This window comes from Mustelus asterias, chromosome 17 (genome assembly GCF_964213995.1).
Source record: "Mustelus asterias chromosome 17, sMusAst1.hap1.1, whole genome shotgun sequence".
In the NCBI taxonomy this organism is placed as follows: Eukaryota; Metazoa; Chordata; class Chondrichthyes; order Carcharhiniformes; family Triakidae; genus Mustelus; species Mustelus asterias.
The window spans coordinates 83,953,190-83,965,950 of NC_135817.1; the positions used below are offsets into that span (position 1 = coordinate 83,953,190).

Sequence of the window (12,761 nt, forward strand, 5' to 3'; positions counted from 1 at the left end):
TACAGAGCAGCCACAACCTAATTGAAAGGCAGAACAGGCTCAAGGGGTCGAATAGCCCTCTACATTTCCTGTGGATAATGAGTTATATAATTCCTCTACACCCCCAGAAAAAGTTTGACAGCAAAACCAATGCTGTAATATACTAGCGCTGAATGACTATGAATTGGGTCTCAACCTGCAACATTGTTGAATGGAGAGTGACTGCTTTGCCAGTTTGTCAAATGCAGCAGCAGCTGGAAGGTGAGATATCTAGCCAATGGGATAAGAAAAACATGACAAAGCTCCAATGTACTCTGCATCCCTCGTCCACTGCGCATTAACATAGTGAGTAGTAGGTTCTACACCTGGCCTCTTTGACAGACTCTAGTAATTTCTAAAGGACAATCACCTTGAAATAAATGTATCCAGAGACAGTTAACCATCTCCCTTTGAGTAAAGACTTGGGAATAAGGATGATCGTATCTAATCTTGGGACGTGGGTGTTGCTGGCAAGGACAACATTCATTACCCATTGATAAATGCAAAATACTGTGTGCGGATGCTGGAATCTGAAACAAAAACATCAAAATGCTGGAAAATCTCAGCAGGTCTGACAGCTTCTCTGGAGAGAGAATAGAGCCACCATTTCAAGTCTGGATGACCCTTCATTAGAGCTGAAAGGAAAGAGAATCAGCAGAGATTTATACTGTGAGGGTGAGGGGAGAGGTAGTGCAATTGGACAAAGGGAATGGAAATGAGCATTCAGAAGACTGAGAAGGTGTTGAACGTGTCCATTAATGATCAGAGTGCACGAATGGAAAAGCGAAGGTACCGCTTGGTAAAGGACTGCCTGAGGAATGTGGCAGCGCCTGAAGAAGGGGAGGGGGGGGGGGGGGGCGGGGGGGCGGGAAGGAGGGTGGAAAGGAGAGCGATAAAATGAAGAATGAGATAGAATGAAATGAAATAAAATAAATGGAAATGGGGTGGAGTGGAGAATTCATAGCTCTGCAAGCCATCCCCTGGTTGCCCTTGAGAAGGTTTTGCGAATCTATTTCTTGAACTGTTGCAGTCTGTGTGACGGAGGTACTGAGTGTAAAGGAGGCTCCCCTCTCCAGAAACCCACTGGGAGTCCACCAGCGTTCACCTAGTGGTCTCCCCACAATGTGGAAGCTCTTCCTAATGTCAATAAAATGTCAGTGAGGGCAGGAAAACTACCCTCCCTTTGCTACACTTTGTTTATTTAATTGTCTGCCCTCCTCCACTCGATGGGCGGCCACACTGTAGAGGTCACCATCCCTGGGAACATTCCATGGCAGTGAGAAGATGGTTGGCTCCCCTCCCACTGCCTTGTGCTGCCAGTTTACACCCCATCTCCCAACCCAAATTTGAGTGTGCAAGAGGTCTATGGATAGAAGAAGCTATCCAGGTTGATGATGGAAGCAGATAGTGCTGATTCGTTCAAATGCAAATCAGATCGATTCTATTCAGAAGTTAACTTTTCGTGATTAGTTCACAAGCAGTTTGAGGTATGATGTGCTAAGTGTTGCAGCTCAGCAGGTCCTGGTGCTAACTTAGCTTAGACCGAGATAAAATCCAAGCCTATGCGACTCAATGATGGTCACCCTCGAGACAACTTCCAAAATTGTGTACAGTGATTTTTTTGGAGAGATCTGGACTGAAAAGTGTCCCTCTACCTGCTGAGCGCCGTCTTTTACTGGTGCCTCACACTCAGTGGGCTGAATAATGAAATGAGAGGCAAAGCGGGAGGTTTTCAGCACCAAGGCCAGTTCCCCATCGACCTCCACCGCTTGGTCCTTCTGTAGAAACAAAGGAAAGAGTCAGTCAAAAATGAGGTGCCACAAGTAAAATTGAAAGATAAATGATTCATTTGTAACCTTCATTTCCGTGTTTGCGACCTCCTCTTTCATAGTGATCTAGGTTCATCTTAACCACATCATTTAATATTTCGAACTCCTGTCTCACAGTGGTGGGGTTGACTCTGAGCCGCCCTCTAGAATGTTACAGCTTACTTGTATTAAAGCGTTGTTGGCAGTTCAGGAACTCAGCTCTCCACCACTGCCCACAACCAGGGAAAAATGTGGATGGGCATTGCCAACAATGCCAGGCACTTACAAAACCCCAGCCTGACAAATTGGTATTGAGGGAACCCTACACTATTGGGGGTGGATGAAACATTAAACCTAAGGGCGGCATGGTGGCACAGTGGTTAGCACTGCTGTCTCACAGCGCCAGGGATCCGGATTCAATTCCGGCCTCAGTGTGTGTGGAGTTTGCACATTTTCTCCGTGTCTGCGTGGGTTTCCTCCATGTGCTCCAGTCTCCTCCCACAGTCCACAAGGGTTAGGTAGATTGGCCATGATAAATTGCCCCTTAGTGTCATGGGGATTAGGAGGGTGAATGTGTGGGGTTATGGGGATTGGACAGGACCTAGGTGGGATTGTTGTCGGTGCAGGCTCGATGGGCCAAATGGCCTCCTCCAAATGGCACTGTAAGTTCTATGATTCTATGATGCCCACATCCTGAAAATAAAATTATCAAAAATATTGATAAGATGTACTTCTCTGAAATAGGGTTTGAGGATTGTGAGTTTAAGTCCCATTCCAGGCACTTACAAAAACCCAGCCTGATAGTTTGCTACAAAGAGAACTCTTGAGGTGGATGAAACATTCAACCTAAGTCTCACTCCATTCCCCCAGGTGGCTGAAAAACATTTCGTGATGTGGTTTTCTGTGATGCAACAATTACTGTAATAACAGTAAGTTTATTTAACTAACTCTGCAATTGTAAGAAAACCCTTCTGCTCTGCCTGAGGTCCCGGGGAATCTGGCGCGCACCCACCATGTGATCGCATCATCGTGTCGTCACATGAAGACCTGGCCTACACGTGACATTACTTCAGAGAGGAGATTCTTCTTTCTCCCTCTAGTCTTGGCCAAGATGTACCTGTCCACCAAAATCACACAACAGATTATGTGGGAAATTATCACATTGCTGTTTGTGAGAACTTGCTGCCGTGTTCCCTCTTTGGCAACATTCATAGAATCATTGAATCTACGGCACGGAGACAGGTCCTTCAGCCTAAACTGGTCCGTGGCACCCATCTAAACTAACCCCATTTGCTTGCATTTGGCCCATATCCCTCTAAACCTTCTGTATCCATGTATCTGTCCAAATGCCTTTTAAATGTTGTCAATGTCCCTGCCTCAACCACTTCCTCCGGCAGCTCATTCCACATACGCACCACCCTCTGTGTAAAAAAGTTGATCCTCAGGTTCCCATTAATTCTTTCCCCTCTTAACTTAAACCTATGCTCTCTAGTTCTCAATTCCCCAACCCTGGGGAAAAAACTGAGTGCATTCACCCTATCCATGTCTCTCATGATCTTATATACCTCTATAAGATCACTCCTCAGTCTCCTCAACTCCAAAGAAAAAAGTCCTAGCCTGTCAAATCTCTCCCTATAATTCAGTCCCTTGAGTCCTGGCAACATCCTTGTAAATCTCTTCTGCACACTCTCCTGTTTAATAACATCTTTCCTACAGCAAGGCGACCAAAACTGAACACAATACTCCAGATGCGGCCTCACCAACATCCTGTACAACTGCAACATGACTTCTCCAACAATAATGCTGCCAGAGTCCGAATGGGAAAAGGTAAATGGGGCGGCCACAAGGATTTCAAAATAGCAAATGGACTGGGATGAAGCCCAGGTGAAGACAAAGAAAATGGGAATACGTTCAGAAAGACTGAATGGTGACATTCAGAAGTTGTGATTTAGGCACAGCAGGTTACGGGAAAGCTAAAATACGTGGAGTGATTAAACCAAGGGAGAGAAGTAAGAAATGTGTCAGTAAAGCATTGGAGCAGAACAACACATTAGGGCCTGTGGTCCAAACAAGCGTTGTATACACAAACACATAGAATATAAGAAGAAAGGAAAGCCTCAGAAGATAATGAAGTATTTCTGAAGTGCAGCTGCTGTTGTAATATTGGGAACAAATTGAATCAAATTCAATTCAAATTCAACAGGAGATTGTGACGTGGTCGCTATTATGGAGCAACGCTTTAAGAGAGGATCACAACTGGGAACTAAATCTCCCAGGATTTAAGGGAAAGTGGCTGTGGAGCACGAGGAGCCTTCGTAATTAGGGATGAACTAACTTTCATAATGAGAGAGCATCTAACAAGTGATACGGTGGTGTCAGCCAGAGCTCAGTGGCTAGCAGACTTGACCGTGACTCATGAGGTTCCGTGTTCAAGTCCTCCTCCAGGGCCTAAGTGCAGAAATCTCGCCTGATGTGGTGAGGAAGAGGAGTGGGGAGGAGGAGAGGTGAGGAGGAGGAAGGGGAGGAGGAGGAAGGGGAGGAAGAGGACGGGGAAGAGGAGGAGGGAGGAGTAGGAGGAGGGGGAGGAGGTGGGGAGAGAAGGAGGAGGAGGGGGGAAGAGGACGACCTCTTTGTATGCCTAGCCAAACTAGCCAGTAACATGTCCAACCAGCAAGTGGTTAAGGAGGTCTTTTGGCCGGACTTTCTTCTGTGGCTGTGTCTGTGGTTGGGTGTCCTTGGAGGAAGAGTGTGCAGTGTCCACTGGCTTGTTGGAGGCTTTCTGTGATTTGTGGGGGCTGGGGGTACCTGATTTCGATTTAAAGATTAGCAAATTTCCTTTTGTGGGGGGGGGGGGGGGGGGGGGAGAGGTTGGGTTTTATTTGTCTCTGAGAGACTATCCCCTCTGCCTCACTCCCACCCACACTCATCCCCATTCATTTGATTGTTTAATGTGTTGCTTTGTTAATTTGATCCCATTACACTCTGAAAATTATCATGAGAAATAAGTAGGCTTTAGAGACTAGAGGGGTAGAATTAAGGAAGAAAGAGATTGTGTACTTTAGATTGCGTATCGGTCACCTGATAGCAGCTGTGAAGTAGCAGCTTGTATAAATCCTGAGATTAGATAAGCGTGTCGTAAAGATAATGCAGTGTTAATGGGGATTTTAAATCTCAGCTGGGTATAAAGAGATGAGAATATCAGAAAAGGGTATTGAATTTCCTGGTGTTCAGAGAACCATAGAATCCCTACAGTGCAGCAGGAGGCCATTCAATCTATTGATTCTGCATCTTACCCCGGCCCCACAGGTCTGCCCCCCTTCCTACTGCCACCCCTCTGCCCCCCCCACACTGTGGGAAGAAACCCACGCAGACAAAGGGAGAACTTGCAAACTCAACACAGACAGACACTTAAGGCCAGAATTGAACCCAGGTGCCTGATGCTGTGAGGCAGCGGTGCTAACCACTGCCACCGTGTGTTTTGAAGCAATTTCTCCTAAAACTACCCTCTGAGAGAAGAAATTCTTCCTCATCGCTGTTGTAAATGGGTAACCCCTTACTTTCAAGATTATGCCCTCTGATCCTAGACCCTCCCCCAAGGGGAAACAACCTCTCAGCATCTACCCTGTCAAGCCCCCTGAGAACCTTACATGTCTCGGTAAGGTTACCTCTCATTCTTCTAAACTCCAATGAATACAGGCCTAACCTACTCAACATCTCCTCATAAGAAAATCCCTTTACACCCTCCATTTTGTGATGAATAATGAGCCAGAATTAACACACACAGGAACACAAGTAATGGAATCAGGAGTAGGCCACCAGGCCCTTCAAGCCTGTCCCGCCATCCAATATGATCTTGGCTGATCTATGCTGGCCTCAGCTCCTTTTCTGTGCCATTTCCCCGAGCCCTCCATTCCTTAATCTATCAAATATTTATCCACCTTCACTTTAAATACTTCTAAAGATCCAGGCTCCACCATCCTTTGGGGCAGAGAATTCTAGAGATTCACCACCCTCTGCAAGAAGAAATTTCTACGCATCTCAGTTTTAAGTTTAGGATTGTTTTCACTGGAGTTCAGAAGAATGAGGGGGGGATCTCATAGAGACTTATAAAATTCTAACAGGACTAGACAGCGTAGATGCAGGGAGGATGTTCCCAATGGTGGGGGGAGTCCAGAACCAGAGGTCACAGTCTGAGGATTCGGGGTAGACCATTTAGGACAGAGGCGAGGAGATATTTCTTCACCCAAAGAGTGGTGAGCCTGTGGAATTCATTACCACAGGAAGTAGTTGATGCCAAAACATTGAATGTATTCAAGAGGGGGCTGGATATAGCACTTGGGGCGAATGGGATCAAAGGTTATGGGGAGGAAGCAGGATTAGTCTATTGAGTTGGAGGGTCAGCCATGATCGTAATAAATGGTGGAGCAGGCTCGAAGGGCCAAATGGCCTCCTGCTGCTCCTATCTTCTATGTTTCTATGTTAAATGACCGACCCTTTACCTTGTAGCTATGTCCCCTTGTTCGAGCCTGTTCCACTAGTGAAAATATCTCACCATCTACCCTGTCAAGCCCCCTCAGGATCTGAGATGTTTGAATAAGGTCACTCCTCACTCTTCTGAACTTCAAGGAATACAGACTCGGGCTATTTATTCTCTTTTGATAGGACAACCCTCTCATCCCAGGAATTAGCCTGGTGAATCTCCTTTGGACTGCCTCTAGTGTTACTATATCCTTTTTTAGGTAAAGGGACCAAAACTGTACATAGTAGTAGTCTAGGTGAGATCTCACCAACACCCTGTGCAACAAAACCGGCACGGTGGCACAGTGGTTAGCACTGCTGCCTCATATTGCCAGGGACCTGGGTTTGATTCCCGGCATGGGTCACTGTCTGTGTGGAGTTTGCACGTTCTCCCCATGTCTGCGTGGGTTTCCTCCGGGTGCTCCGGTTTCCTCCCACAGTCCAAAGATGTGCAGGTTAGGTGCATTGGCCATGTTAAATTCTCCCACAGTGTACCCGAACAGGCGCCGGAGTGTGGCGATGAGGGGATTTTCACAGTAACTTCATTACTATGTGAATGGAAGCCTACTTGTGACTAATAAATTAACTTTAACTTTAACTTATTTTTAAACTCTAATGATTTAAACTTAACCACAAATCTAATGGTCTGTGAATATTTATCTATTAATGAGCATAATATGATGAACATCAATTCGACATGTCCACTGCGACTCTCACCAATTTTTACAGATGCACCATAGAAAGCATCCTTTCCAGATGTATCACAGCTTGGTTTGGCTCCTGCTCTGGTCAAAACCATAAGAAATTACAAAGGGTTGTGAATGTAGCCCAGTCCATCATGCAAACCAGCCTCCCACCCAGTGATTGGGATTTTATTGTCCCTCCCACCATGGGAATCGGAGCAGGCAAGGGGCGGACCATGGAAAGGTCAACATTTATTCCCCACCCCTAGTTGACCGAGGGCAGTTGAGAGTCGACCACATTGCTGTAGCTCTGGAGTCACATGTAGGCCAGACCGGGTAAGGACGGCAGATTTCCTTCCCTAAAGGACATTAGTGAACCAGATGGGTTTTTCTAACAATCGACAATCGTTTCATCGTCATCAGTAGATTCTTAATTCCAGCTATTTTTTATTGAATTCAAATTCCATTACCTGCCATGATGGAATTCGAACCCGGGTCCCCAGAACATTAGCTGAGTTTCGAGATTAATAGTCTAGCGATAATACCACTAGACCATTGCCTCTCATTTCCTGGAAATGGTTATGTTGCTGGGTAACGGTCACAGATGGGAGTTCCAGCTGATTGTCTGCCTCTTTTATCCAGTGTCACAGGAGACATTGACAATAACTCCCACAGCCATCGCAGCTGAGATCAGCCAGGACCTGAGACTTTTCAGTATTTATTGTTCACAGGCAAGGGAATTATAAGAAACTTATTTACCCAGAGAATGGGTAAATTTGAAACTGGTTATCACATTAGCTTTTGAGATGAATAGCATTGATGCATTGAAGAGGTAACTAGATAAGCACATGAGAGAGAAAGGAATGGAAGGAGATATTGATCGTCTGGATGAAGTAAGGTGAAAGGAGGCTCGTGTGGAACATAAACAATAGCACCCCACTGCTGGGGCAGAATGGGCTGTTTCTGTGTTGTGGGATTCCATATATAATCAAAGGCCAAATTCAGGAAAGGCAGGAGAACACTAGACCGACAATCAGGGTAGAGAATTGAAGGCCTCCATGTCAAAGTTTACTCTTGCCCACCACCTGCTGGCCAGCTGAAGCACAGCACAGGTTTGCGGAATCAATTGTCTATCCAGAAGTCTCTTACAGTAACACTACAATGAAGTTACTGTGAAAATCCCCCAGTCGCCACATTCCAGTGCCTGTTCGGGTACACTGAGGGAGAATTTAACACGGCCAATGCACCTAACCAGCACGCCTTTCGGACTGTGGAAGAAAACCGGAGCACCCAGAGGAAACCCCATGCAGACACGGGGAGAACGTGCAAACTCCACACAGACAGTGACCCAAACTGGGAATCGAACCCGGGTCCCTGGTGCTGTGAGGCAGCAGTGCTAACCACTGTGCCAGCGTGCCTCAGTGTGTGGGTGGAAACTAGCTTTGATCACAGATGTGGAGATGCCGGCGTTGGACTGGGGTGGGCACAGTAAGAAGTCTCACAACACCAGGTTAAAGTCCAACAGGTTTATTCGATATCACGAGCTTTCGGAGCGCTGCTCCTTCATCAGGTGAGTGGAGAGTTGAGTTCACAAATGGGATATATATAGACACAGACTCAATTGCACTCAATTGCAATCCCGGAACGCCAAGTTCTGCGCACATGAGGACGGCTTCAACCGGGGTCTTGGGTTCATGTCACACTACGTGTATCCCCCACCATTTGGCCTGGGCTTGCAAAATCTTACTAAATGTCCTGGCTTGAGACAATTCACACCTCTTTAACATGTCATTATTCCTCTCTCCACTGCACTGTCTGTACCTGTAAAGACTTGATTACCTGTAAGGACTTGCATTCCAATCATTACCTTGCAATTGAAAGAGGATGGAACAAGGATTAGTGCATAGATATGGAAGAGGAGGAGTTGCAGGACCAAGGATATATCCCCTGGGTGGACGATATGGAGATGTTGAGTGAAGACATTGCTAAAAGGGTGCCCTCAATTTAATGCATAAGAATGAGTGAAACACAGCGCGGACAGTCTCCTTGAGGACAGACAATGGATGAGAGTGGGGTGGATAACTGTGATTGCAGATAGGTTATTGAAAGATTATGACAGATGATGTCCCGAGAGCTCTCTGAGAGCTGTACAAGGGAATCCAGTTTGGAGTTGTCGGAATCATACACAGCGTTCCTGTCATGGAGGAAGATGGTAGAGATGGAAGGATTGGATTGAATCAACTTCTGGTGAGGGAAAAGGTCACTCAGCCACAGGTAAACTGAACAACCTCACTCAGCGTACACTACAAACTTTGACTTAACTTTGAGGAGCTGTGAGTTAACAAAATGTACAGCAGGCAAAGTTGTGGGTTCATTTTTCTTTCTTACTTTGAAAGTGTGAATGGAATCGAATCTCAGCTGGTCTTGGTGCTCAGTCACGGTCCCTCGGTATGTCACACAAGCTTTCTTGGTATTACCATCGAAAGGCACTTTGAAAAAGCGAAATGTTCCAGACGCGTACTTCACAGATCCTGGGAAAAAATATTACCATAGAGGGTCAAAGGGCAATCCTTTAACAGAGACTGACATTGCCACAGAGAGTAATAGGGACTGACAGTGTTCAGAGAGTAATGGAGACTGACAGAGTTACAGAGAGTAATAGAGACTGAGAGTGTTACAGAGAGTAATAGAGACTGACAGTGTTACAGAGAGTAAAAGGGACTGACAGTGTTACAGAGAGTAATAGGGACTGACAGTGATACAGAGAGTAATAGGGACTGACAGTGTTACAGAGAGTAATAGAGACTGACAGTGTTACAGAGAGTAATAGGGACTGACAGTGTTACAGAGAGTAATAGGGACTGACAGTGTTACAGAGAGTAATAGAGACTGACAGTGTTACAGAGAGTAATAGAGACTGACAGTGTTACAGAGAGTAATAGAGACTGACAGTGTTACAGAGAGTAATAGAGACTGACAGTGTTACAGAGAGTAATAGAGACTGACAGTGTTACAGAGAGTAATAGGGACTGACGGTGTTACAAAGAGTAATAGAGACTGATAGTGGTACAGAGAGTAATAGAGACTGACAGTGTTACAGAGAGTAATAGAGACTGAGAGTGTTACAGAGAGTAATAGAGACTGAGAGTGTTACAGAGAGTAATAGGGACTGACAGTGTTACAGAGAGTAATAGAGACTGACAGTGTTACAAAGAGTAATAGAGACTGACAGTGTTACAGAGAGTAATAGGGACTGACAGTGTTACAGAGAGTATTAGAGACTGAGAGTGTTGCAGAGAGTAATAGGGACTGACAGTGTTAGAGTAATTGGGACTGACAGCGATACAGAGAGTAATAGAGACTGACAGTGTTACAGAGAGTAATAGAGACTGACAGTGTTACAGAGAGTAATAGAGACTGACAGCGTTACAGAGAGTAATAGAGACTGATAGTGTTACAGAGAGTAATTGACAACTGGTGGTGTTACTAGGATACTGGCAGTGAGTAATAGTGTGATAATCACAACATAGACACTCACCAGTCCTTTGGAGTACTTGATCCTTTTTGATTTCGATGTGACTGGCAGTGACGAGATAGGGTGTACTGAATCCACACTGCTTCAGCAGACCGATTAAATCCTTCCAGTACAGAGCACCGGCTAGTCCCTCTCCTGTGTACAACACAATAGAATCCTTGAGAATTCTCAGCCTCGCCACAGCCTGGACAACCACTTCTAGAGTCCGGATTCTTGCAATGTTCCCCCTTTTGTCAGAATTCTTCCCTCACCTTCCAGTTTGACTAATGCACCTGCTATTTATTGTGGAAATGTGAATTGATAGCAGGGAACGTGGGAACTTGGTAAATGTGTGGGGTCACGGGGATAGGGCGGAGAGCGGGCCTGGGTAAGGTACTCTGTCAGAGAGTTGAGGCAATGAGTCGAATGGGCTCTTCTGCACTGTAGATTTCTATGAGAGTCGGACAGGAATCCTCACATGGCAAACCCTACCACCCGCTCCCCTCCCCCAACGGCAGAAAAACTGTCTTGTTCTAACTGGGAGAGAAGGTGACAAAGCTCGACTCATGAATCCTGCCCCCTGGTAGCGGGATTCATGAGTTGGACTCAGTACTGAGTTTAAAGTTTTAGCTTATTTATCAGTGTCATGAGAAGGCTTACACGAGCACAGGAATGAAGTTAAAGTGAAAATCCAACCCATAGAGAGTAAATACCCCGAAGCTAGGACTTAATGGGATACACGCAGCGCTTCAAATGCTTCATGAAAAAGTACCCAGGAAGCCCCAATGGCCTTCTGGGGGATGAAGGAGGGAGTGGAAGGTGGGGGTGGGGGTGGGGGGGGGGGGGGGGGGGGCGGGGGGGTGGGGGGTGGTGTGGAGGGTGGGGAGAGAGTGCTGGTTCCCATGCTCCCTGTGCCTAGTCAGGAGCTCCAGCAGCGGAAACAGAGTCACCGAAAGCCATACAGCTGCCCGTGTCTCAAAGTCCCTTCTCCTCCTACTCCCCACAACCCACATCCTGCCCAGGAGTCCACGAGTGCTATCAGTACTGGACAGCAGGAGACCTCTGATTGGCCGGCAGCTCTCAGAGATCCACCGAGTCTGCGCCAACTCTCTGACACGGCATCTCATCCAGGCCTTATTTCTGTAACCCCCCACATATTTACTCCACTAATCCCCCTAACCTACACTAAGGGGCAATTTAGCATGGCCAATCCACCTAACCTGCACATCTTTGAACTGTGGGAGGAAACCGGAGCACCCAGAGGAAACCCATGCAGACACGGGGAGAACGTGCAGACTCCACACAGACAGTGACCCAAGCCAAGTGATCCAAACCATAGAAAGCAGTCTTTCTGGTTGCATCACTGCTTGATATGGCTCCTGCTCTGCCCAAGACGGCAAGGAACTACAAATGGTTGTGAACGTAGCCCAATCCATCACGCAAACCAGCCTCCCATCCATTGACTCTTTCTACACTTCCCACTGCCTCAGCAAAGCAGCCAGCATAATTAAGAACCTCACGCATCCCAGACATTCTTTCTTCCACCTTCTTCCGTTGGGAAAAAGATACAAATGTCTGAGGTCATGTACCAACCGACTCAAGAACAGCTTCTTCCCTTCTGCCATCAGACTCTTGAATGGACCTACCTTGCATTAAGTTGATCTTTGTCCACACCCTAGCTATGACTGTAACACTACACTCTGCACTCTCTCATTTCCTTCTCTATGAACGGTATGCTTTGTCTGTATAGCGCGCAAGAAACAATACTTTTCACTGTATGTTAATACATGTGACAATAATAAGTCAAATCAAATCCGGAATTGAACCCGGGTCCCTGGCGCTGTGAGGGAGCAGTGCTAACCACTATGCCACCGCGCCGCTCCTGTTTATACTGCATATGTTGCTGATGTTTGGCGCCAACATTGCCTGAGGATCAATCTAACAAGCCCACTCAGCCAAGCGGATTATGCATTGTATTGTACAGTGTGGCGAACAGTGATCTTGAGAGATCGAAAACACTTACCCCAAAGCGTGGAGTCCTCCTTCAGCTTTTCATCCAGGGGTTCACTAGCATACATGTCGCTGAAATACATCTCTCCACCTTCCTGTAACAGACAAGGTCATCCCGAGAGTTTATACAGGTGTCTCCTTCGCTTTCTTCAAGGTCCAGCTGGGTAAGAATCTTAGAATTCCTCCAGTGCAGAAGGAGGCCATTTGGCC

The 12,761-nt window shown here is 46.4% G+C and overlaps 1 protein-coding gene across 1 annotated transcript in view; it reads right to left on the reverse strand.

The window, feature by feature from the left end:
- The window catches only part of LOC144506651 (arsenite methyltransferase), a 35,660-nt gene that overhangs the window by 1,970 nt on the left and 20,929 nt on the right, over positions 1–12,761 (reverse strand). The window contains exons 6-9 of the mRNA XM_078233050.1: positions 12,565–12,646; positions 10,566–10,697; positions 9,416–9,558; positions 1,674–1,796 (exon numbers count right to left, since the gene is read on the reverse strand). Coding sequence (XP_078089176.1) covers positions 1,674–1,796; positions 9,416–9,558; positions 10,566–10,697; positions 12,565–12,646 — 480 coding nt within the window. The remainder of the gene's footprint in view (positions 1–1,673; positions 1,797–9,415; positions 9,559–10,565; positions 10,698–12,564; positions 12,647–12,761) is intronic.